Source organism: Rhincodon typus, chromosome 5 (genome assembly GCF_021869965.1).
Source record: "Rhincodon typus isolate 14 chromosome 5, sRhiTyp1.1, whole genome shotgun sequence".
NCBI lineage: Eukaryota > Metazoa > Chordata > Chondrichthyes > Orectolobiformes > Rhincodontidae > Rhincodon > Rhincodon typus.
In genome coordinates, this window is record NC_063336.1 from 11,458,146 (window position 1) to 11,485,817 (window position 27,672).

The window sequence follows — 27,672 nt, forward strand, 5'->3', positions numbered from 1 at the left end:
GTTATCCATGCCAAAGGGACTGTTCAAGAAAGCTGTTCATCACCACCTTCTCAATGGGCAATAAACTCTGACACCGTCAGTGGTGTCCACATCCCATGAATGAATTAAAAAGAAAAAGCCCCCAAACTCACCCTTTATAAATAACCATTAAACAGTGAAGTTGACTTTATCTTAAGGGAGCGTATGTTCCACATTCTCACAGGGTCACAGATGCTCTGATGCAGAAGGAGACCATTTGGTCTATCATGCACAATTCTTCATGAAGAGGAATTCCAGGATTTCTGTCTCCTTGTTTTGGATGAAAGAGTTATTTTCAATCTGTTTATCCTGTTGCACTCATCAGTCACATCACCCACAGCTCTTAAGAAGCAATATGCCCAGGGCTTTGGTCAAAAGCAGGAATGTTGGACAGGATAGATTTAGAGTGCTGACAATTGAGCATTTTTTCTTTGTGTTCAGGCACTTAGACTTCTTTGAGATGGTCAGAAATGAGGATGAGAATGAACTTGCGAAACGGCTTGACATGGTGAGTGACAATCCTGCATCTGTAAATTCGGGGATCCTAGTGACAAGTCAAGTATCACCTGCCATCACAGATTTTCAAAATAAGGTGTTTCGCACATCGGGATTTTCATTATTATACCAGCAGCTGCCTATTTTGTAACCAGAACACCATTAGACTTTGGAGTTGAGGAAGGCCATTCAGCCCATCGAGTCTGCTCCAACACTCAATGAGATCGTGGCTGATCTGATAATCCTCAACTTCACTTTCCTGCCTTTTCCCATGGCCCTCAATTCCCTTATTGAATAAAACTCTGTCTCTCCCAGCCCTGATTACACATAACAACCCAGACACACCACCTACTGAGGGAAGAAATTCCTCCTCATCTGTGTCTGAAATGTGTGACTCCTTATTCTGAGAGCCATGATGTGGAGGTGCCGGGGTTGGACTGGGTGGTACAAGGTCAGAAGTCACACGACACCAGGTTATAGTCCAACAGGTTCATTTGAAATCACAAGCTTTCGGAGCGCTCCTCCTTTGTCAGGTGAAGACTGTATCATGACTCCATTGATGTACCTCTGCTCTGTATTCCTCACACTTCAACAAAGATTTGTCTGCTTGCTTGCTGAGTCTGTCTCCTCAAAGACTCAGAAGAACCAGGAATCTCTGGAATTCTGGTTTGAGCCAAGGCACACTTAATTTGCACTTCACCTGACGAAGGAGCAGTGCTCCAAAAGCTTGTGATTTTAAATAAACCTGTTGGACTATAACCTGGTGTCGTGCGACTTCTGACTTATTCTGAGATTTTGTCCTCAGGTCCCACAAGGGGAAACACCCTTTCTGTACCTCCTCTGTTAAGTCCCCTGAGAATCTTGTATGTTTCAGTAAGATTGCCACTCATTCTTCTAAACTCCTCAACCTACTCAATGTCTCCTTATAAGATATTCCCTCCATACTCAGGATCAACCTAGTGAGCTTTCTCTGGTCTGCCTCCAATGGCAGTGTATCTTTCCTTGGATAAGCGACCGAAAACTGTTCACAGTAATCTAGCTGTGGTCTGATGAGTGCTTTGTATAAGCAAGACATCCCCATCTTTATATTTAATTTCCTTTAAACTAAATGCCAACGTTCTATTTCCACCCTCCACTACCTGCTGAACTTGTATGCTAATTTTCTGTGATCGGTCTCCCAAATCCTTTAGTGCTGTAGCTTTCTGCAGTCTTTCTTCTGTTAAATATATTCAGCTCTCTTCTTCCTGCCAAAGTGCATAACCTTACATTTCCCACAGTATACACCACTTGTCTTCCTACCTATTTTTGTCATCCATAAACGTGGCTACAGTACATTCACTTTCATCATCTAAACCATTAATTTATTGTAAATAATTGTGACCCCAGCACTGATCCCTGTGGCATTCCACTTGGTACAGGTTGCCATCCTGAAAATGCCCCCCTTATCCCAACTTTATCTTCTTTTCGTTAGTCAATCCTCTATTTATGCTCATGTACTACCCAGTCACCTTGTCTCCCATCTTATTAAGTAACCCAATGTGTGGTTATCAGATACCTTCTAAAAATCCAAATCTATTATATCGACTATCTCCCTTTATCTATCCTGTTTGTTACCTCCTCAAAGAACTGTAACATTGTGATTTCCCCTTCAAGATGACTCTGCTTGGCCATTGTATATATTTCTAAATGACAGTCAGGAGTGAAATGCTTTTCGGTGAATGAAGAAAGTAGCAGTTTCAAAGGGAATGCTTCTCCTTGAGATGGCTGGTTGTACAAATGTGTCTTCAAAATGGAGTCACTAATCAGCAATTGCTTGAAATGTAAGCACCAAGACTAACTAAAACCTGAAAATCTACAGGATCCTTGGACCCAAGAGTAGGACATTGAACTCCTTGTACCTATTATACCAGTTAGAACGTGGTTTATCTGTATCACAAGTAGAGTCTGTTAGGTCAGTGGCTGGACAGCTGGTTTACAACGTACAGTTGCCAACAACATGGGCTTGATTCCTGCATCAACTGAGATCACCATGAAGGCCCTGCCTTTTCAACCTCACCCCTTGCCTGAGGCATGGTGACTCTCAGATTAAATCACCATCAGTCATCTCTCTCTCCAACGAGAGAGCAGACCTATGGCAACTTTACTCTATCTATATCATGACTCCGTTGATCTACCTCTTCTCTGTATTCCGCAACACTCAACAACGATTTGTCTGCTTGCTTGCTGAGTCTGTCTCCTCAAAGACTCTGAAGAACCAGCAATCTCTGCAATTCCGGATGAGCCAAGGCACATTTAATTTGCTCTTTGACGTCTGTAGACTGTCTCATTGACAAGCCTAAACAACCTGAGTCCTTTCTAACTACTGCAGCAGTCCACGCCAGTTCAGTGGTAATATCTCTGGTCACTGAACTTCAGTGACAGCTTAGCTTCTTACTCAATGCATGCTGCCCCTTAAGGAATTACTGTTCAGCTTAAAATTGGCAGCTTTATGAGTTAAGTAGAAACTCTGCTCTGTCAGGAGCATATATCAAAATGATATAATTCTCAAGACCCTGGCATTGCTGGCAAGGTCATGGCACAACCCTAGCTAATCTGTGTAGGCAGTGGTGATAATTCTTCTTTAACCATTAGCTTGCATTATGATATTCTTTACAACGGTTTGTTATAACAGTTACCTTTAGATTAATGCATCCATTTGTTCGAGTGTGACACCACAATCCCCACTCTAGTATCTTCTAATTTGGCTCCATCCCTCCCTGTGTCCATCATCTCCTCCAGCAGCACACTCCTCTGAGATACCTGTCGTCCTCCACATTTGGCCTCTTGACCAATCTCTGTTTTAATTGCTGCACTCTTGGTTGTTCTGGTTTTAGCTCTGGAATCTATTTCCATTCCCTGGCTGTTTCCTTTCTATAAGATGCACTGTAATATGTGCCTCTCTGATCTTGGAGGGCCGAAGGGCCTGTTCCTGTGCCGTACTTCTCTTTGTTCAAACCCTTGGTTACCTTGCCAACATCACCGCTATTTACTAGCTTCCAATGTGGTTCACTCGTGGATTTTGTTTGATAATGTTCCTGTGTTAAAAATACTACATGCAAGTTGTTAAGGTACTTGTCGTCTGATACTTGTGTGAGGTGTGCTAAAAATGTGCGTGCACTATAATGTACTGAGACGCAGTTTAATCTCTCTATTGTCCAGGTGCATATTGACACCAGGAGCACAAGCCAGATGTTCGAGTTGATTCGGAAAAAGCTGAGTCATACGGAAGCCTACCCACATTTGGTATCTGTCCTCCAGCACTGCCTCCAAATGCCCTGTGAGTGGAATTCTCATTTGAACTGCATTCTCTCCTGAATCCTGATGACTTACAATAGAGGTGGAGTGGACTGAAGCCAGGCCATCAAGCATCTTCCAGATATGGTCAAATGGAAGTTTGAATTTCACGCATAAAATCAGAAATTGCTGGAAAAACTCAGTAGGTCTGGCAGCATGTGTGGAGGGAAAGCAGAGTCAACATTTCAGGTCCAGTGACCCATTCTTCGGAATGGGACCTGAAGCATTAACTCTGCTTTCTCTCCACAGATGTTGCCAGACCTGTTGTGTTTCTCCAGCAATTTCTGATTTCCAGCATCTGCAGTTCTTCTTGGTTTTTTAAATTTCACATCCTCCTTTGAAATGGAATGACAGGTTCTAGTATAATTAATGGAGGGAGGCATAATGGTAATGTCACTAGCTAGTAATCCAGAGGGCAGGTTAATGCTACAGGGACATAGATTTGAATCCCATCAGATGGTGAAATTTGAATTCAATTAAAAATGGGAATTAAAGAACGCTGGTGTATTGGTGACCATATAATCATTGATGGTTGTTGTAAAAACCCATCTGGTTCACTGATGTCCTTTCGGGAAGGAAAATTGCCATCCTTACCTGGATTGGCCTACACGTGACTCCAGACCCACAGCAATGAGGTTTACTCTTAATTGCCCATTAAAATGCACCTAGCAAGGCACCCAGGTCAAAGAGAAACTCTGGTACACATCCCATGTATGAGTAAAAATAAAACGAACAAAAACAGCCAGTAGACAGAAGACAAACAGTTGCTAAATTTGGAAGGAAAGGTGGTTTGGAAGAATGGCCAGTGAAACACAAGGGTCTTGAGAAGGCTCAGAGGAAGGCGTCGATATTCAGCGTCTGAGTTCCATTGGCGAGGAGGCAGCTAGAAGCCCAGGTGGGGATGGGAGGGCAGCCTGTCAAATGCAGTCAGAGGCATTGAGGTGATGATACAGGCTCAGAAGAGATTGCAGTAGATAGCAATAGACAGATGTACAGACAGATATTGAAGCACTTCATGCTAATTTGAATGAGATCAGTTAACTTGAGAGAATAAAGGTTTTGAATTCAGGACCTTGTGGAGTGATATGGTTCAGCCATACTCATTGAACCTTCAATGTGGGGACTGTTCAATAAATTCTAAGAGGTCCTTCTTGCTCGGAGAACTATGTAGAAAAAAACCTATTCAGCCCATCGTACAACCTTGTCTATGGCTATCAACAGATCCTTTTTACTTTTAAATGCACCCACGCTACTTAATTCACTTACTCCAGGGCTACAGTAGCATTGTGATTGTAAGACTACAAATCCAGAGTCACATCTCCAACCAACATGCAGTAGTTGGGAAAGTTAAATTCAGTTAATGAATTACTGGCATCAGTACTGATGAATGTGGAGCTGATGGATTGTCGAACTTCTTTTCTATAGTGAAAGCAAAAATACTGCGGATGTTGGAAGTCTTAAATAAAAACACAAACAGCTGGAGATACTCAGCAGCTCTGGTGGTGTCTTGTGGAGAGAGAAACAGAGTGAATGTTTTGAGTCCCATCTAACTCTTCAGAAACTGAAGGACGATGGGAAACGATGGTCTTTATGGTATTGACAAAGAGCAGGGAGGAGAGAGTGGAATAGATATGGACACCCTCACTCTTTGTCAACTGCATAAAGACTATCATTTCCCGTCGTCCTTCAGCTTCTGAAGAAGTTTCACCCAACCCAAAACGTTAACTCTGATTTTTTCTTCACAGATGCTGCCAGGCCTGCTGAGCTTTTCCAGCAACTTGTGTTTTTGTTACCTAAGAAATATGTTGGCAATTTCCACAGCTTAACTGACCCTTGGTTGAAAAGATTCTACCGAATTCCCCAGTGGATTAACTTGTAACCATAAATTTATGTCCTTTAGTTATAGTCTGATCCAAAATTGGAAGCATCGCTTACACTGCGTGAAAACTGTTATTTAGGAAGCAGAGACAGATAGATTTAGCGACACAGACTACCACAGTTATGGATGGAGTGTTGGGCGTTCAGACTTAAGGAAGGGAAAGTTACTATAGTTCTGTAACCATCTCTGCACAAGTGAACCTTCAGCAAGTGGTTTACCACTTAGTTCCTGAGTGCAATGACTTACTCTGAGTTACAGAGATGCTGGGATCCTTCCGCAGTGTCTCTCTCCAACCTTCATGTTGCGGGCATGATGGGATGGCGTAAGGGGTGCAGCTGGGGAAGGGGGTGCAGATGGCTGACCGTTCAATAATGCATGGCTATTTGACCCTGAAGTAAGGGCACCTCTGCAAAAAGCTGGTCTAAAATGGACTTAACTCAGAAAATCAACAGGAAACCGGCTTCCACAGTGTCACTTCACCAGGGTAGAAAGACGAGATGTTTCTGTAAGCCCTAAACCACCAGTTGTTGCAATATGAGGGAGATATTGAAGATAGGCGAATCTCTTTCACCACCATTTTCTGAGGTTCGAGGGGGGAATATCAGACGCGTTACCATGGAAGGTAATTTAATAGATGTTATTGCTAGGTGAGACCGTGGAGATTGGTGCTAGATTTGCCGTGGATTATTTAGCCCGCTCCCTGCTCGTGCTCATTGAACATTCTCACGCAAGACACATTTGTTAAGTGCCCTCCCCCCCACCCGTGTGATGTATCTCAGTTTGCAGGCAACGTATTGTTTATTTTACATTTCAGTCTGAGTGATGAATGAATGATCGCACGCTGTTCATCAGGCTCTGTTCAATGGAATGCCCTGGGGTGCACTTTCCAATTGCAATAAGTGGAAAATGTATTCAGCAGATGTACGTTCAAATAGAAATCCTTGCTCACTATAAACGCTGGATGAGCCTTCACTTCTTCTGTCCAAGGATATCAAATGCCGCTGTCTTATCCTCGAGTTACACATTCTGCCGCTATCGCCTGCCCTTTCCACCATTAATTTCAGTTGCAGCTGCTGAATCAAACAATGCGTAGAGTGTAGAGGTTAAAGGGGTGTTGGCCAGGCTGGGATCCACTGATTACACAGAGGATTGTCAAAGAGGGGTCAGCCTCAGAGAGCTGACAGGATGCCTCCGTGAAACAGAGAAGCAGGAAGTACCCTTTTAAAATCCCTGCACCTCTCCCCAACCTCACCCCAACCTGTTCCCTACACCGTAATTCCTTTTATCCATGTCGATTCCATATACCTCAACCCTGGCTAAAATAACTCTCCAGAGGCTGACATTCCATCACCAACTGCCCTTTACTTACAAATGCACAGCCTTTGACAATAGCACTGCCTCTCACTGAGTCAGGCATTCAGGGGATCAGTGTCCCTGAAATTTATGTCAGCCAGGGCTTCCTGATTAAACCAGATTAACAGCCCCAATCAGGGAACTCACATTCTATGAGGTCAAGCTGGCTGATCTCATTGCAATCACTGCCCTCATGCTGAACACAATTCTTCCGATATCCATTCCGAAGGAAAATGGCTCCCCCTGCTCCATCAGCCTCATTAGCTTTCTTGGGAAACAGGGTTTCAAATTTCCACAACTTTTTGCAATGAGAAAGTGTTTGCTAATATCACACCTACCCTGGACAACAGTATACTTATTGTTCTGGACTCCCTCCGCAGTTTATTTCTTTGGCCCTCTCACCATTCCGCGTCTTTGTACCGATCCTTCCTCGCGATGTTTCTGAGTCTCAGTCCGTGAAGAGTATTCATTGGTGAACATTTCTAACCGTACTTTTGATTCTGAAATGCCCCTTCAGGGAAGAGGAACGGGACCAACAGCCAGCATTGGCAACTCCTCGACAGAATACTGCAACAGATAGTGCTGCAGGACGAGAAAGGGGAGGATCCTGACGTCGCACCATTGGAGAACTTTAATGTGAAGAACATCATTCGGATGTGAGCATTGCATGAGACTCATTCACACTGGGGAGCGAGTGTCTAGCCCTCTTCTATTACCGTGGTACCCATTAAAAAGAGTTCATTGATTGAGCCGGGAAGATCCCTGGGTGTTTTTCCCCTTTACCCCTGTGTTCGCCAAACTACAATAGTTCTTGGTCCCAAAAACCATTTAGAGATTAAAAATCCTCCCCCTCTTTTTCAACTCCTACCAAGTGTCACTGCCCCCAGTCTCTTCTGTTTCCTTCTACAACCCTCTGACAACTCAGTCCTCCTCTATTCCGCCCTCCTGCGGCTCTTCCATTATCCATCTTTCTACCACTCGTTGTCGCTCCTTCAGTTGCTGAGGCTCACCACCCTGGAATTCTCTCCCTGAAACCTTGCTTCCTGATTGCACCACCCTCCTCCATTACAGCGCACCTGGTCACCTCTCCTGATCTCTCCCGGCTCGCTTGCTGCCAGTTTTTTTACAGAATTGCTTACTCCTTGATCAAGGCCCACAACACCCATCATTATCAACCCGTGTGAGAACGAGGAAGAGCTTGTCTCCAGGGGTCCTGCTGCTTTGACTGGCCCCCTAACCCTCTTCCCCCTGATGTTCCATACTCAGCGAGAGCTGAGAGCAGGCAGAAAGAGTGAGGAAAATAATGCAAAGTGCCAAATTTCACCACCTGGAAAATGTGCCAACTTCCAATAAGTAAGTACAAACTTCTGAATTAAAAGTCAGAGCCCCTCAGGCCCTCAAGCCATGACTCAAAAAAATCATGGCTGATAATAACCTCAGTTCCACATTCCCAAATGTCCCTGATAAATCTGCAAATTCTTGGTTAATGAGAGATGATCTACCATTGCGTTAAAAAGGGTTCAAAGGATTCCACTGCTTTTACAGGAAGAGAGTTCCAAAGGCTCTCAACCCTTAGAGAGAAAATAAAATAATCTCAACACTGTCTTAACTGAGCAACCATCCAATTTTTAAACAGTGACCTCCAGTTCTGGACTGTCCCATAAGGGGGACTATCCTCTCCACATCCACCTCAGGATTTCCCAGCGAAGACAAGCCCAGCCTGTCCAATCTTCCCTCAAAGACAGTTTGCTCACTCTAGCAAATCTCTTCTGAACTACCTCCCACACATTTCCATCTCTCACTAAATAAGGCGACCAGTAGTGTACACAGTACTCCAGACATTTCTCACCAGTGCCCTGTACAATTGAAGTGTAACCTCCCTACTTTTGTATTCAATTCCTTTTGCAATAAATGGGGAACCTTTCAGCCCATGCCCATTTCAAGGACATACCCCATGAGGAGTCTGTTCTTCTCATGTGGAATCCAACATCCCAAAGAGAGTTTTGAGGGTCTGAAAGTACATTAACACGCAAACTCCCTTCTCAGTGAGATTGTACACTTCATCCACAACTTAATATTCCCTGACTGATAGCCAGTGGGTGAAGGAAGGCACAAGAGGTAGTTTTTATTTGCAATAGATATATTCACAGAGTTGCAGATTGAATCGCAACTGTGCTACATTACAGTTTTTAACCTCCTCACAAGACCCACACCCCATGTCAATAAGTGCTTCTTCGTATGCACTCAAGTAACCAGTCAATCAGTTCATTCAGTCTACTGAGTATATACCTGACCTCCAATGATACAATTCATAATTAGTGCTGTGAGGTGTTGGGGTGCAGTCGGCTACATCCCCCTGAGGCAGAAACTCTTGGGTTTGAATCCCTTTACAGGCCTTGATGGTCAAGGAAAGTATGTTCATAATGGGGTTGGTTATCGACCTCCAAAACCTTATCACAGGCTAATGCCAGGTGGGAAAAGCAGGAGAGATTCCTAGCCAGCCAAGAGATGGAAAAAAAGTTGGACCATCCACCATCCTTAAACACAGGTCACAATGTGTGTATTGTCATCGTGACTCGCACTCCCCATGTGATCTCAACCCATTTCCTCAGTGAAAGATAGCGTCTTCTTCCCAATGGTCCATCCAATCTCCTGTTCACTTCCCCCACCTTCTGTGTTGTACCAGCCATCGCCCATAAGGTTTGGTCACATTGAATTTTTAACTGTAGTGGATGACAGATCTACTGAATGGAAATGAAAGTCTTTTTAATATCTTCAGGCTGGTGAATGAAAATGAAGTGAAGCAGTGGAAGGATCAAGCAGAAAAGTTCAGGAAAGGTAAGATTGCCGAGACAGAATTTTATGCGGACGTGGTTAACACAGTTACAAAAGCAAAGTGCTACAAACGCTGGTCATTTGAAAATAAAACAGAAAGTACTGGAGAAACACCAGCAAGTCTGGAAGCATCTGGTGGAAAGCAAAGGAGAGTTCACATTGAGTCCACTCAGTTTAGTTTCCAAACAAGAGTCCTATCAGACTCGAAATGTGAACCTATCGCTTTCTCCATAGATACTGCCACAGATCTGTTGAGTTCTCCAGCCCTTTCTACTTTTATTTATATTTGCCGTTGACATTGTTGTTCCATATCATGATTCCAGTATCATTATGGTGTTACAGTTCCCCTCAGATTATCTCATCCAGGACCTGTCTGAAGGTTGCTTCGTGATAGTTTTTGTATCCAACTTGTCTATCCATTTCGTTAAGAAATAAGACTGTTGCCAGTTGACCAAGCAATAGACAGTATCACCAAAAGCTTGGTTTTTGATGGTAAACACATTTCTTTTGGCGTTTTTTTTTGACTATTTCATCTTCCTTGACCAGTGTTACAGATTCCCTGGACTGAGCAAAGTGAGAGGCAGCCCTTATACAAATGGGTTTGTGCACTATTTTCACTGCATTCACTTGCTTGAATGAGCTAGAAACAGCCTCAGGAAGGGTTAATACCCTCACTATCCTGTTAACAGTTTGGATGGTGCTGGCTCCATTCTGAAAGCGGGTGTACCTATGATTAAATTAACTACAGCGCAGTAGGAGGAGGTACCAGCCCATCATTGCCTGTATTGGCTCTTTAAAAGAGTGACTCAATACATCCTACACTTTTCCACAATCCTGCATTTTCTTCTCTTTTGTGCGTGTTCCTTAAATTCCCCTTTGAGGATTGTTACTGAATTTGCTTTACCTCACTTTCAGACTGTGCATTGCAAATCACAGCAACTCACTGAGTTGTACAACTTAAACCATGACACCATAAGACATAAGACATTCAGCCCATTGATTCTGCTGCGCTATTCAGTGTGATCATGGCTGATCTGATAATCCTCAAATCCACTTTGCTGCCTTTTCCCCATAACCTTTGATTCTTTTACTGATAGAAATCCGTCAGTCTCAGTCTTGAGTATATTTAACATCCAACTGTTACAGCCCTCTGTGGTAGAGAATTCCACAGATTCAGTGCCTTCTGAGAGAAGAAATGCTTCCTTATCTTTGTCTTGAACATGTGATCCCTTATTGTGAGATTACGTCCTCTGGTCCTGGACTCTTCCACAAGATGAAGCAACTTTTCTGCATCTGCCCTGTCAGTAATAATGTGCAAGGGTAGAGGGCATAAATAGTGATGCTCATTTGAGAAGCCTGCACACACATGATGGGCTGATTGGCCTCCATCTGCCCCATAAACAATTCCGTGATTCCTTCTAAGAACCTCGCATGCTTTAATAAGGTCATCCCTCTTACTGAGATGGACTGAAGGACCTGTTTCACTTGATTTTGTCCCTCAGCCTTAAATAATAGATTTCATTACAATCATTTCATTCAACAGGTAGTGGTTTCAGATGGCCTTAGCAAAGTTATGGTGTGCAGTGGAGCAGAGTGTTCCCAACTAACACCAAAGGCATCATGGTTGGCATAGCATCAGCATTATCACCTTTGGTAGTAAGCTGGCAGAGCTGGTTGCTCACCCATAACAGAACCATTTCTGAAGGGCTGTCAGCCATGGACCTTCATCATAAGACCTTCTGTTTCCACCAGCCTCAAACCCACATTTGAAAACATTCACTTGCACTGCATTTGCAGACCATTATTCTCTCTCCAAATCTGGAGAATGTTCACAGAGAAAGAAACCAAATGCAATATTTTAGAAACTACTTAATTTTTATGTATTTTAAATATAGAGTGCAATATTTCCCAGTATTTCCCTTGAGTTACTGGTGGCTCTGTCTTAGAGTTTAATTCCTGAAAACTCCAGGGTAGAGTGCATAGTAACTGTATTTTCACCCCCATTTATTTTCGATGGAATGATAGTTTGATGGGATTTGCAACTGGTGGGCGACCGATTTTATTGGGGGATTATTTGTTCTGTTTTGTGAGGAATCCCGATATTTAAGACGCTATGGTTTTTGCTCATGCCACCGAGCCCCCTATTGGAGCATGCCAGGGGTCAAACGTGGCATGGCTGTCTGCCTGGCGCACACACGAGCATGTGATTGTCTTTTTTTGTGGGCAGAACACGTGGAATTACTGGCAAGGCTTGAGAAGAAGGAGAGGGAGTGCGAGACCAAAACTCAGGAGAAGGATGACATGATGAAAACTCTCAATAAGATGAAGGACAAGCTCCAGAAAGAGTCCGCAGAGTTGCGCCAAACAAGGGATCAAGTGGTGGAACTCTCTGTCCGTCTGAACGAACTGACAAACTCAGTAAGTCCTTCCAGCTGCTATTAGCTCGTGCCCCTTCGAGATCCCAGTGCTACCCCATTTAAAGGAAAGTGCGTTACTCCGAATGCTCCAAAGGGAGTTGTCGTTAATTGTTGGCAAGACAGATTTCAGATGACCTAGACTTGCATGCGTGATCACACGCTGTCCTAAAGCAATCTGAAGCCAAAAATGTACTCTTGAAGTGTGGTCACTGTTGCAGAGTTAGCAACGTGATAATCCTCATCCACAATTCTGACCAGATCATGTATTTTAAGTGGGCTCCACCACTGTCCTTTGCACCAACCCTCCCAAGCCCGGTTCAGCGTTCAACGCATATACCACCTCTTCCCAGCTGCCATCAGTTCTGAAGAAGGGTTAAAACGAAACATTAACTCTGTTTTCTCTCCACAGATGCTGCCAGACTTGCTGAATTTCTCAGCAATTTCTATTTCTCTTTCATGCCTTTTAAGCGTTTTTTGAATATTAAATGTTTTCTGGGATACCAGTTGAACTCCTTTCCACTTCTTCGATATTAAAATGTTATCTTTTATGTTTATTTGAGTTGGTTTAATGCCTCATGCAAATGACAGTACCTTCAACAGAGTGGTACACCCTCAGTACTGCACTGGGATGTAAATCCAAACCCATTTGTAGAATGGGTGTATTGCTGGCTAGGCTAACATTTATTGAAGATTTGACCTCCAGGACTAGCCGCTCCCCTAGCCAAGCTGATCCAGTACAGTTCCAACACTGGCATCTACCTGACAATGTGGAAAATTGTCGAGGTATGTCCTGCAATTAAAAGCAGGACAAATCCAACTTGCCCCATCAGTCTACTCTCAACCAACAGTGAAGAGATGGAATGTGTTCTCAACAATACTATCAAGCAGTACCTGCTCAGCAATAACCTGCTCAGTGACGTCCAGTTTGAGTTGTGCCAGGGCCACTCAGCTCCTGACCTTATTACAGCCTTTGTTTGAACATTGACAAAGGAGCTGAATTCCAGAGGTGGGGTGAGAGTGACAGCCCTTGATATCAAGACCAAGTGTGGCATCAAGGAACCCGAGCAAAAATGGAGTCAGTGGGAATCGGAGAGGAAATCTTTGCTGATTGGCGTCATGTTTGGCATAAAGGACATAGTTGGATTTGTTGGAGGTCAGTCATCTCAGCTCCAGGACATCTCTGCAGGAGTTCCTCAGGGTAGTGTCCTAGGCCCAACCATCTTCAGCTGCTCATCAATAACCATCCCTCCATCATAAGGTCAGAAATGGGGGCGTTTGCTGATGATTGCACAAAGTTCAGCACCATTCATGACTCCTCAGATACTGAAGCATCAAGATCCGGATAATATCTAGGCATTGGTTTAAAAGTGACAGGTAACATTCATGACACAAAAGTACCAGGTAAAGACCATCTCCAAAAAGAGAGTATCTAACCACCACCCCTTGACATTCAATGGAATTACCATCATCGAATCCACCTTTATTAACATTCTGAGGTGGGTATCGTTGACCAGAGACTGAGCGAGACCAGACATCGAAACATAGTGACCACAGAGGCTGGGATTCCTGCCGCGAGTAATTCACCTTTTGACTTCCCAAAGTCTGTCTACCATCTACAAGGCATAAGTCAGGAGTGTGATGGAATACTCCCCCCTTGCCTGGATGAGTACAGCCCAACAACTTTCAAGGAGTTTGACACCATCCAGGACAATACAACCTGATTGATTGGCAGCAAATCCTCAAACATTCACTCCCACTATGACCACTGTTCAGTATCAGCAGTGTGTACTATCCACAAGATGCACTGCAGAAATTCACTAAAGCACTTTAGACAGCACCTTCCAAACCCATTACCACTTCCATCTAGAAGGACAAGGGCAGCAGACACATGGGGACACCACTAGCTTCAAGTTCCCTTCCAAGCCACTCACCTGCCTGACTGGGAGACAGATCTCCGTTCCTTCGCTGTCACTGGGTCAAAATCCTGGAATTCCCCTCCCTAATGGCATTGTGGGTCTACCTACAGCACGTGGACTGCAGCGGTTCAAGAAGGCGGCTCACCGCCACCTTCTCAAGGGCATTGAGGGATGGGCAACAAATGCTGGCCAGGCAGCGACGCCCACATCCCACAAATGAATGAATGGTGGCGCTGGTTGTATGTTCAGTGCTCTGAGATTCAGCAGATAACCCAGCTCAGAACACCAGTACAGCCCTGACAGTAGGCTGCACCGTCAGGAGTACCATCCCACCAACGGAGACACTTTTAAGTTATGCTTCATGCAGATGTTAAAGAAGCCAAGATGCTACTCAGAGGAGAGGAGTGAGTTTTCCTGGACTGTCTCATTGACCATCTGCAAGGCACAACTCGGGAATATGATGGAAGACTGTGAAAGAGAGGTGAACCAGTTACTCACTTTATTAATGCCCTGAGAAAAAGATTGGCTGCCCTATTGTCAACAAGGGAACTGTCCTTCATATTTTGCAACATAGTTAAACATCTTTGTACACAACGTGGCAAGCACTATTTATACTACATGATGCACAATTCTCTTATATTTAGTGCCAAGTTTCCCTCATTTTAAAAACACACACATACATAAAGTTTCACATGCCTCACGGTTCCCGACAGGAAAGAGAACAGCCATGTTATTTGTAAAGTCAAAGAGGAATTTGATTAATCTGACGTAGCATAATTCTGCAAGAGATGGAATTTCCCATCAGGATCTCGCTGAGACGTGAGACAGCCAGGTAGAATTTCCACGGATGTAAATACCAACAAGAAGTAGCTGAGGTGAATAGCACAGATGCATTTAAGGGAGACCTCGATAAGGAGATGATAGATGAAGGTCTACGCTGAAAGGGTTAGATGAGGTAGGGCAGGAGGAGACCCATGAGGAATGTAAACACTGATTGAGTGGTCAATTTCTGAACGAGAATTCTTGTACATTTCTGCGTAATCAAATTCTTGTTTCTTTTTCACATTCAAAAGAAAGAATGTTGCAATCAGTGGGATCAGCTCACTTGTTTGGAAGAGCTGCTGACGGTTCCATTGATTGTCGTTAGCATGAAGTCTAACTTTGACAGGACGTACGGTCTTGTGTGAAAGGGGTCGTCTCAGATCGAACACGAAAATCCAGTTTTCAGGCCTTTCATTGGCTCTTTCCCATCCAGCCAAAGTTGAATTACCGCCCCACACTGTCCCAGGGTGGCTAGACATTAGCCACGCTGCCTTGAACTGACATCCCAGTTTTAGATTTCACAAGCCTTTAAAGGGAACAGGTGCGGCCATTGAGCTAGATTTATAGAGGACCTTTAATTATTCTTTCCCCAAAAGTGATGCTCATGTAACTATCAGCTGTTCCATTGTGGTTAGAAATCTTTCAATTCCTCCCTTTCCCTCGGTGCTGTGTCATCTCCCTGCTGACTGAGAGGTAACTCGAAGTCAGTAGAGGTTGTGGGGTAGGGGCTAAAATCTGAAGATTTCGTCTCTGGCCCTCTCAGGAGATCAAAACCAGACCAGGAGCTCATGATGTGTAGGTTATCTGTTTGTCCACTTAGCATGCATCCTTTCAAATCCAGCCCAGGTCATTAGAAGTTAAGGTTAGATCCCTTCAGCTGCCTGGAGCCCAATTACTCCCAACGACGTTCTTTCTGTCCATATCTAAGAAAGGATGGCCCTGTATTGACAGCAGTGAGTTGAAGGTTGGCTAGATTGGTAGCAAGAAGGTTATCCTATAATGTGAGGTGGGCTTATACACTCTGGCAATTATTAGAGTAGGAGGTTGAAGCATCCAAAATTCTGACAAGGTCGGTGCCCATTGGTCATTTCCCCTGACTGGGTAAGTTAGAAGGAGGGGACATAGCAAAGGAACAATCATTTCGGGCTGAGATGAAGAGAAACGTCTTCACTCCAAAGACTGCGCAATCGTGAAACTCTTTAGCCCAGAGGGCTTGTGAGTGCTTCGTCGGTGAATATATTTAGGGCTGGGATCAGCAGATCTTTGGAAACGAAGGATATGAAGAGAGGGAGGAGTTGAAATCAAAGATTAGTTACAATTGTGTTGAAGGGCAGAGCAGGTTTGAGGGGCCATATCTGAGAACACTCCGGTTTCTTCTGTTCTTCACCGAGCTAATGACCCCAGATAGGAATGACAGACTGCCAGTGCTAGAAACTGCCATTTCCCCAGCTTTCTGCAGAGTGGTGTGTTGCTATGATGGAGTAGAAAGGAGATTTAGTTCACATCTGACCATGCATTCCACTCCCCATGCAATATAGCACAGAAGGTTTTTTTTAAAAATGCATTCATGGAACATGGGTGTCGCTAGCTAGGCCAGTATTCATTGCCCATCCGTAACTGCCCAATGAAACGTCAGCCACACTGCTGCAGGTCTGGAGTCACATGTAGGCCAGGCCAGGTGAGGACGGCAGATTTCCCTCCCTATAAGACATTAATGACCCAGATGGATTTTTCCAACAACCATCAACAATTTCATGGTCATCAGTAGACTCTTAATTCCAGATTTTTATTGAATTCAAATTCCACCATCTGCCCTGGTGGGATTTGAACATGAGTCCCCAAAACATTCCCTCGGTCGCGGGATTAACAGTCCAGCAATAATGCCACTAGGCCATCATCTCCCAATAATTCCTGTCCTCTTATTATTATGATTATTAACCTGTGATTCTATCACTAGGATTCTATGAGCAATTACCACATGGAAGCAACAACAAGCCTCTGTAATTTATTATTCTGATGGAATTATTGTTGAAAAGGGCAAAAACAGAAATTGCTGGAGAGTCTCAGCAAACCTGGCAGCATTTGTGGGAAGACAGCAGAGTTTACTTTTTGAGTTTAGTGACTAAGATGATTCATCGGACTCAAAACGTTAACTCTGCTTTCTTCCCACAGATGCTGCCAGGCCTGCCGAGTTCCTCCAGCCGTTTCTGTTTATCGTGTCGGCTTTCCAGCACCTACAAGATCTTCTTGGTGACTCGTTCTTCCGCCCTAATTTGCAGCTCAGGGAGTTGACCTTCAATGGAGTCCTCCTTGCCAGTGAGGGGAGCTAATTACTGCTAATACAGAGATTCACTGGTCTCTGCTTCTGCCGCACTGCTGTAGCCAAGGAGCAGAATTCCACTCCATCCCATGTCCCCCACCTCCCTCAAGGTTGAAGACTCCTTCTCAAATTCCGACAGTCAGGTCACTTGTACCTCTCAGGAGATCCACTCGTAGAGATTGTACCAGCCATGACCGGCTTCTTTGGATGGGATCCACCCATCCACGGTCCCAGGGCAATTGGATAATCATCCGGAGAGATAGGTTTTCTGGGCTTTGGGAAAAGGGAAGAGATGTGACCAGGAAGAGTTGTTCTTGCAGAGAGCTGGCACAAGCACAGGGAACTGCTCTCACCATCCTACCATTCTCCTAAGTGGCCAGACGTTAGATTTTCATTTCAAACCTTCTGCTCCCGCTCCTGCTGTCCAGGGAAAGTAAGCGATCCCGAAGGGTTTATTCCTTCACTCTGGCGAAGGTTCGGGGTCTTTGGAAGGCCTCAGGTCAGACCAGAGGCAGGACATGGCTGATAGGACATAGAACATAGAACATAGAACAGTACAGCACAGTACAGGCCCTTCGGCCAACGATGTTGTGCCGAACTTTTACCCTAAACCTGAGGTCTATCTAACCTCCACTCCTACCTTATACTATCATCCATATGCCTATCTAATAGCCGCTTAAATGCCCCTAATGAGGCCGACTCCACTACCCTCTCCGGCAATGCATTCCACACCCTGACCACTCTCTGAGTAAAAAACCTACCTCTGACGTCTCCCCTATATCTACCTCCACTCACTTTAAAACTATGCCCCCTCGTAACAGCTACCTCCACCCTAGGAAAAAGTCTCTGGCTGTCCACTCTATCTATACCTCTGATCATTTTGTACACCTCTATCAAGTCACCTCTCATCATTCGTCATTCTAAAGAGAAAAGCCCTAGCTCTCTCAACCTTTCCTCGTAAGACCTTCCTGCCATTCCAGGCAACATCCTGGTAAATCTCCTCTGCAACTTTTCCAATGCTTCCACATCTTTCCTGTAACGAGGCGACCAGAACTGGACACAATACTGCAGATGTGGCTGAACCAGGGTTTTGTATAGCAAAATGATGTGGTGTGCCTGAGGCTATTCCAGGGAAGGGTTCCTCAAAGAAATCCAGGATGCTACCCCAACACGCTAATCTGACGTGGAGAAGCAAAGGGGAAAAAATATGGCTTCGGGTCATTGGCTCAATGGCTCAACAGTAGACTGTTTCAAGAGTTTATATCGTCATGAGGTTATTGTGGCTTGCGGTGAACACTTTGTGGCATGCTTGTACTGGAGGATAAACCATGTGTGACTCTCCTGTTGGGATGGATATGGGAAAATACTGTTTAAACTGTGTAATTGTGTAAACGCGAGGAATGCGGAAATCCATTACTGTTCTGCCCATGCAGTAAAGCAGGGCCAGAGGGGCTGAACGGTCTCTTAAAGGTAAATGTTTACCCAAGCAGTACTCCTGAAGATGGTAAAAAAAAGGAAATCTGAGACGAAAACAGAAAGTGCTGGAGAAGCTCAGCAGGTCTGGAGAGTCTACGGGGAGAGAGAGAAAATAGAGTTGATGTTTCGGGTGAAGTGACCCTTCTGCAGGTCTGAAGGAATTAACTCTGGTGTTTTCTCTTCACAGACGCTGCTGAATTCCTTCCAGGGGTTTTGCTCCTAAAGCTGGTGCCTCTTCACCATAATGCGTTATTGCCAGTCTGGTTTTTTTTTTGCTTCTGAAAGAAACCCTGACTTTGTCTCTCTCTCTCTGTTTTCTCTCTCTGTTTCAGAATACGAGCGGCCTTTCCTTCCCCCCTCTCCCTCCCCCTCCCCCGCCTGGTGGACCCCTCCCTCCCCCTCCCCCTCCCGTCCTGGGCGAGCTGCCCCCACCGCCCCCGGCCCTCCCCTATGAGTTCCTGCCCCCCCCTCCCCCACCCCTGCCCCCTGGCGGGCCCCCTCCCCCTCCCCCCGGAGCACCCCCCTTCTTCAGCTGCGCCGTGCCACCCCCCTCCTGCCTGCCGACGATGGGGAGCATGAAGAAGAAAGCCATCCCACAGCCATCGCACCCGCTGAAGTCTTTCAACTGGCACAAGTTGGCGGAGGTAAGGAGGAACTTGCATTGGCCTGTCTGCAATGGGTAGCTGATTACCGTTGTGCGGCGTCACTCTCGCGACCGGGATCTTCCAGAGTGCTCTGGAGCCAAGGAACTAATTATTGAAGTGTGTAGCCACTGTTGTAATTGAGGGTGGGCAGCCATTGCTGTGTGCACAGTGAGATTCTGCAAGCAGGAAGGGGCTAATGACCAGATATTCTCTCTCCGTAACGTCGGGTTGGGGGAAATATAACGATGGCCACAACACAGGGGAGGCGCTGTTCTTCTGCAAACAGTGACCTGCGTTGTTGGCTGAACGAGCCGGGCCACAGGATGGGACTTCCAACAGGGCTGTGCTCCCTCTCTGCTCCTCCAGGGCCGTCAACTGCAGTTTGCACCTGGAATAGGGCTTGAACCTCCTCCCTCTGCCCTCCCTGTGTTCTGCATGCTCAGGCCAACGGTCCGCTCACTGGTGGGCCCTGATCTGAGTTGATATTTTGACTGGTCCAAGCACCACCCCCCCCCCCCCCCCCCACCCCGCACACACACACACACACACACACACACACACACACACACACACACACACAGATAAGTTGGCATGGAATTAACTGTGTGCTGGATTACCCAGCGATCTCACCTCAAGTTGTGCTTATCTGTGGTGGGCAACTTGCAACTGGTCTCAATCTCCCCAGAGTTAGACAATGGAGAACCTATTGCTTACCATTGTCCGGTGACCCCAGGAATTAAGGAATTCCCTGCCCAGCGAAGCAGTTGAGGCCATCTTACTGAATGTTTTTAAGGCAAAGGTAGGTAGATTTTTGGACGGTAAAGGGATTAAGGGTTATCGTGAGGGGACAGGTAAGTGGAGCTGAGCCCACAAAAAGATCAGCCATGATCTTATTGAATGGAGGAGCAGGCTCGATGGGCCAGATGGCCTACTCCTGCTCCTATTCCTCACGTTCTTGTAACACCAGTGGTGATAGCACCTCCCACATCTAAGAAAAACCATTCCTAAAGGAGTCAGAGCAAATTCAAAGGAGCTGGGGCCACTTTGCCTATGAAATGCAGTGTATCGCCTTCTTTTTGATGACTGTGAAAGCTCCCAGACATTAGGGGTGGAGCTCGGTGAATAATTCCCTTTGGGTGCTTTAGCAACTGTGTGCTGAGAGCAGATGAGGGAGAGTATATAAAAGATCATGTTCACACAGCCTTATGTTGCCAGGGGAGGCCGGGTGTCCAGTATTACCTCTGGAAGAGACACGTTTAGCATCAAATGTGAGCCTTTCAGTTGGATCTGGCCAGATTCCCAGCTATTACTCTTCAGCCTTACCCCCCTACCATCCCCCCGCTTCACCCCCACCAACCCCAAAACAAATGCAAATCACACGAGAAAGAAACATCAAGGTTAAATTGTAGTCTGGAGACCAGAAAAAATGTCTAAGTGGAAATAGAACGAAACCTGATGTAGATTTGCAATGTCTTGCAATCCTTTGTTGTTCAGAGTGTTTGGTTTTATGACATGCTTGGCAGTCAATGTGGAATGCGGAGTAATTGTCATCATAAACAGGGCCCTTCCATTAATCAGCATCCTGCCATTAATTGTTTTTATTGGCTAGAGCAGAGAGAATTATTTTGGAACAGTAGTTTCTGGGTTTCGTCCATATGTGGAACAAATGGGTGATGGAGTGCACCTTCTCTCCCTTCACCTCATTCAGGGTTCAACAATGATGCAACTACAAAAACACGCCTTTGAATCCCTACCGTGTGGAAGCAGGCCTTTCAGCGCCTCACATCCACACCGACCCTCCCACCCAGACCCAACCCCCTACCCTATCTCCAAAACCCTGCATTTCCCATGGCCAACTTACCTAACCTGCCCGTCTTCAGACTGTGGGAGGGAACCCATGCAGACACAGAGAGAATGTGCAGACTCCACACAGACTCTTGCCCGAGGGTGGAATTAAACCCGGGTCCCTAGCGCAGTGAGGCACCAGTGCTAACCACTGAGTCACCATGCCACCCTTGAAGCTACCTACCCTGGAAGGTGGGAAATGAACTCATGAGCTGAAATCCTCCGACCCTCCGTTGCTACAGCTCAAATGCCCTTTCGATGATGGCAGCCAAAACTGCTCAGAGGTGGGAAGGTTACTGGTGTAGGAAGTGGGGAAATATTGTCCATGAGGGAGATCCGAGCAGGACAAGACGAGATCATGATGAAGCAGCCTATTATTATGATTTTGAAGGACGCTCAATATTGACCAGGACACCAGGGATAACTTCTTTGAAATAATACCATTCAATCTTCTGCCTTTATACCTGGAAGAGTCTAGCATCTGATCTGAATGTCAGCAGGGAGATGTTGGTGGATGTCTTCACTGAATCTGTAGGCACTGACTGCTATGTTGCGGGTATTGTGAAGGAGCTCCTACACTGAATTTGATCCGCTCTGCATGACCTGGCATTGCAAGAGGATGATGTGGCAGGGAATTCACTCGACTCTTTATCTGTGATGTATCTAAACCAGGAGATTCTCTTACAGAAAGCACATGGCTGTGGCAGGAATGGGGAGCATGCATTTGGAATGGTGTGTTGAGAACAGCGGTGTAGGGGGCAGTTTGGGCAAATGGCTATGGAAGTAAAGAATGGAAGGAGATTGGCTGAGATGGTGGAACAAGAGCCACACAAGGTAGAAACCAACAGGCAAATAGTCTGTCAACTCCAAGGGCAGGATTTTCTGATTTCTTTTTAAGCTCGTTGGGGGCAGGTTGGGGGTGAAGGGGGAAGACTATCACACCACCCCCACCGTCAAGGTCATCCACCGCTGACCGATCAGCTCATTAGGACAGATCAAAGGCGCACGTATCACTTTTCCCAGACCTCAGCCGCCACCGTCCCAGCAGCCACTGGGCCCTAAAGTCTTCCTGGTTGAGGCCTACTCTGCAGGGAATCCAGCAGTGAGAAGGTAAGTCACTTACCAAAGGGTGGGGTGGGTCTTTCAGTGGCCTCCCTGTTCCCAGTCGCCTTCCCTCCCACACCACTTGATCAGGGCCTCTGATTGCCCCCAAATTGGGGAAATTAGAGGACACCACTACCACCTCCTCAAACTCTTAGGAGTGCGGTCCTGCTCTGCCACCTTTATTGCTGGGAAATCAAGAAAGCTCCCCCCTCAGCTGACCTTCCTGTCCAGCACTTAATTCTAGAGGTGGCTAGAAGCAGGACACTTCCTCCCAATGGCATGACTTGCCCCATTATTTCCCTACCATGGCCATCTTCCTTACCACTTTCAGGGGTGATGGGGTGAGCAGGGAGGGAGATTCTGCCTCGGGTAACTCAATCTTTTTGACTTGAGCTCTGTTGGTAACCTGTGCAAGTCTGAGGGACAGTGCGGAGGGAGATTTACAGCCGCATCTTAATATTGAAGGAGAACTGGAAACAGGGGCTAAAAGATCAGAGGAGGTGATCTGGGGCACTACCACCTGACACCGGTGAACACTGGAACCCCAACACAGGGAAAGGAAGACAAGGAAACTGCCATGTCTGATCCGACAGATAACTGAAGGGGTCGTTGTCTGTTCATTGTGTGAAAAATGATTTCTTTTGCAAAATGCTGCGTGGGACCAGGGAAGTTTGGGAAAGCTGTCTACACCTCGCCTTGAGTTAAACAAGGGCCAGCTGATCTCAGTCCAGCTCATTGCTGGCTGTGCTATGAATATATTGGGCCCATCACTTTAAAATGAGGGGAAACCCAACATTTCTCATTCCCCTGGCACAGGCTTGTTTCTTGCCATATAACCAGTGGTCATAAACTCCATCCATTCATAGGCTCACAGCTCTCAGGAAAGATTTATAGTCAGTGTGAGTACATGCTGAATGGCCCTTTACGGTGAAATGTATCCAGCCTGTAGTTAACCTTGGGGATACTGTGTACTCATCAGCAACATCTCTGTCTCAATCTCCCCAATTAGGGCCGGTGGGACTTATTTATAACTCTTGCCGAGTTTCCTAAAACTGGGGAAGGTGATTTGGCAGTCCCTTTTGATTTCCCCCAGTCTTATTTCTTTCGCAGCGATTACAGATCGGAATCTTCGTCAAGGGGCTTGCGTAGTTTATGACTATCTGGGAGTGATTTGAGACTGGAATCTCGTCCAGATGGATTGTATATCATAGAAGCGCAGAATGGTTACAGCACAGAGGGAGGCGTTTTGAGACTCCTTGTCTATGTTGGCTGCCTGCAGGAGGGACTCGCCTGATTGACATTGATTACCTAGTTGGCACTGGGCCAGGTTTTCATTCCATGATGGGATTCAAACCCATGACCCCAGAACATTAGCCTGGGGTACTGGGCAACTACTATATTACCATTACTATTCCATTACTGTGCCACCACATCCCCCTTTCTGAACTTTCTGTAATAACTTCACATCCGCTCGAAAATGTGGATGGAGTGCTCCAGTTGAGGCCAAAGCAGGTTCTTGTTGAGCTTTCATACTCTATGCTGTCAGATCCCTGTACTCGACTCTATATTGCCTCTCTTCGTCCTTCCCACCAAAATTATCCATTTGCATTTTGTGCATTCATCTGCGGTCAGCTTACCACTTGTCTGCCTATTCCATCAACCTGTTAACATAGAACAATACGCCTCAGGAACAGGCCTTTTGGTCCACCACGTCTGTGCTGACTATGATGCCATTCTAAACTAATGCCATCTGCCTATACATGCTCCGTATCCCTCTATTCCCTGCCTATTCTTGTGTCTGTCTAAATGCCTCTTAAACATTGCTATTGTATCTGCTTCTACTGCCTCACCAGCAGTGTGTGTCAGGCACCTACCACCCTCTGTGTGCAAAAGCTGCACTGCATTTCTCCTTTAAATTTTCTCCTATCACCTTAAGCCTATGCCCGCTAGTGTTTGACATTTCCTCCCTGGGAAAAACAAATTCCTGTAATCACCCTCTCCAGACCTCTCATAATTTTACACACTTTATCAGGTTCCCCTCAGCCTCCAATGCTCTAGTGAAAACAATCCAAGTTTGACCAACCTTTCCTTATAGCTAATATACTCCAATCCAGGCAACATCCTGGTAAACCTCTTTTCCACCCTCTTCAAATCCTCCATATCCTTCCTATAATGTGATGACCAGAGCTGCACACAGTACTCCAAATGTGGCCAAACTGAAGTCTTATCCAGCTGCAACATGACTTGCCAACTTACATTTTACAATACTTCCAAGCTTTGCATCATTTATAAATTTTAATTTGTACCCCTCGATCTAATAAGTCCAGATCATTAATCTTGATCAGGATGAACCAGGAAAACAGACTCTTAGGGAACTCCACTGCAAACCCCAATCTGTAAAACACCCACTAACCATTGCTTTCTGCTTCCCATCCCTCAGACCGTTCTGTTTCCATTCCTGTTTTACCTCACGAGCCTAATTTTGTCTGTTCTGAGGCACTTTATTCAATGCTTCTTGGAAGCCCAGGTACTCAACACTAACAGTGTTACCTTCATTAATCCTCTCTCTTACCCCAGCAAAATAAAAATCCCATCAAGTTCAACATGATTCACCCGTAAAAATAATACTTACTTTCTTTCCTCTATTAACCTGCATTTACCCAAATGGCTTCAGAGATAGCAGGAATTGCAGCTGCTGGAGAATCTGAGATAACAAGGTGTAGAGTGGATGAACACAGCAGGCCAAGCGGCAACAGAGGAGCAGGAAGGGATGAAGGGTCTAGGCCCGAAACGCCAGCCTTCCTGCTCCTCTGATGCTGCTTGGCCTGCTGTGTTCATCCACTCTACACCTTGTTATCTCTTTACCCAAATGACTGTTAATTTTGCCCCAAGCTGTTATTTCTAGAAATTTCTCACAACTGAGGTTAAACTGAGCAGTCTGTCATTGCTGGTCTTTTCCTGACATTCTTTTTTGAACAAAGGTGGAACATTTACAATTCTCCAGAACCCTGGCATCACCCCTGAGTGTGGGGAAGACTGGGAAAAAAAAAATCATAACCAGTTACTCTGTAAAATACCGTCTCACTTCCTTCAGAATCGTTGGATGCATCTCATTCTGCCCTGGTACCTTATGAACCCAAGTACAGACAAGCTATCCCATACCTCCTTCTCATCCATTTTAAACCCTCAAGTTTCTGAATGACCTCTTGACCTGCATGGCATCTTGTTTCTTCATAAAGACAGGTGCAAAGTATTAATTTAATATCTCTACCATATTCCCTGAATCCATGCACAATTCCCATTTTGGTCCCTAGTCTGCCCCACTCCACCTTTTATCATCCCTTTTTCTCTCTCTATTCCTATGGAAGACTTCTGGATTCTTTTTGCCGATCTCTTTTTCATACTCTCTGTTTGCTCCTCTTCTTTGCCTTTCCAGTTTTCCTCTGAATCTTCCATTTTCAGCTCTGTTCTTGGTTGTATTATCCACCTAACATCGCTCATAAGGTCACTTCTTTGTTTTCTTCATCTTTATCTGTATATTTTTTGTCAACCAGGGAGCTCTGGATGTGTTTACACAACCCTTTTCCGTTTTTGGGCATATTGTCTTCAACTGTGCCCAAACTATTGCTTCTTGAAAAGCAGCCCTTCTGATGAAGGGTCTAGGCCCGAAACGTCAGCCTTCCTGCTCCTATGATGCTGCTTGGCCTGCTGTGTACATACAGCTCTACACCTTGTTATCCCATTGCTTAGCGACTGTTTTGCCTGCCGACCTTTGATGCCAATTCATTTCTGAAGAAGGGGTCCTGACCTGAAACGTCAGCTTGCCTCCTCCTCCGATGCTGCCTGGCTTGCTGTGTTCCTCCAGCTCCACGCTGTGTTATCTCTTACACCACTGAAGTTGGCTTTTCCCCAATTAGCTATTCTTGCTCTTGATTTCTCTTTGTCCTCTTTCATAACTAACCCAAACTTTACAATGCAATGAACACTATCTTTTTGGCACTCAGACCACCATGCATCCCATTCCCAAGGGCCAGGCCTCCTGTCTCATTGAGCTAGGGATATACTGCTGTAGAATGTTTTCCTAACTAAATCTAGGAACTCTCTCCTGGGATATCTGGGACTGGAATCTAATTGAGGAGTTCTGATGCTTCATAAGTAGATGCATGGAGAGGTCACTACCTCCAATGTCTTGCCCACTTTCCCTTGTTGTGAGACCTTTAAACACTCTTGAGATAGGAAGGTGCAGTGTGGGGTTATGAAATGAGTGAAAAAAGCAAAGAGCTATAGAGTTAACCTCGGTTTCTGAGCAACAGTTGGTACTGCAATGTACTGCAACTGAACATACATCATTCTCCAGGTTAAATTGGTTCCCAGAGTATCGGGTTATAGTTGCAGAAGTCGTTGTTTGCTGCAGTGTCTGAAACGCTGGTTACAGGAGGGAAATTAAATTCAGATTACTGCAGGAATGTGCAAAGTGCCTCTGAAAACAATGAGAGTTTAACATGGATTGAGTTTTGAATAGCCAGCACAGTGACTGTTTACATAATGGGCTGCTACATGGACAAGAGATTAAATAAACTGAGAATTCATTTGAATTCCAGAGGTCCCTCTCTCTCCCTACTTAAATGCTTATCATTTGATGAGTATGTTCCAGAGAGAGCTGCTTAAAATGTAACATTATTATGTGAAGTCTGGGCTGTCATCCTGTTTATCTGTACAGTATTGAATGTCAAGGAAGAATACTGGGCAGTAATCTTCCACAGTTGAGGAGCTTATTTAAATTCTTAGCTTAATTATCCCCCAATCATTGTACATTGTGTGTGAAAACCCTTGGATTATTTGTATAACATTACTGTCCATGGTTTACTAGAGAAATACCACTAATGTTGCTTTTGCAAATTCCCCCAAATCTAGTGGCAAACAAGGCATTCCAACAGTATGCGCCCTCTCAAACCAACTCCACAACCAACACTGAGACACTAAGCACTCAAAACCAGGGTGGGGCTGGGCTGACACCAGGTTTCCAAAGCAACAAACCTGCTTGGAACTTGGCCGTGGCAGGAGACTCCCATGGGGGACAGCGGGAATACTTCCCGGAGAGGTCAGACAGCCAACTACCCCCATTCCCCCCCATCCCTACAGACAGACTCATCAGTCAGTCTCTCTCTCTCTCTCACACACACACACTCAGACACACACACATACACAGACACAC

The 27,672-nt window shown here is 45.4% G+C and overlaps 1 protein-coding gene across 1 annotated transcript in view; it reads left to right on the top strand.

The window, feature by feature from the left end:
* LOC109922617 (disheveled-associated activator of morphogenesis 2-like) overlaps nt 1-27,672 on the top strand; it is a 315,937-nt gene that overhangs the window by 200,320 nt on the left and 87,945 nt on the right. Inside the window, exons 9-14 of the mRNA XM_048596662.1 lie at nt 460-526; nt 3,712-3,829; nt 7,596-7,734; nt 9,858-9,916; nt 12,141-12,331; nt 19,197-19,508. Coding sequence (XP_048452619.1) covers nt 460-526; nt 3,712-3,829; nt 7,596-7,734; nt 9,858-9,916; nt 12,141-12,331; nt 19,197-19,508 — 886 coding nt within the window. The remainder of the gene's footprint in view (nt 1-459; nt 527-3,711; nt 3,830-7,595; nt 7,735-9,857; nt 9,917-12,140; nt 12,332-19,196; nt 19,509-27,672) is intronic.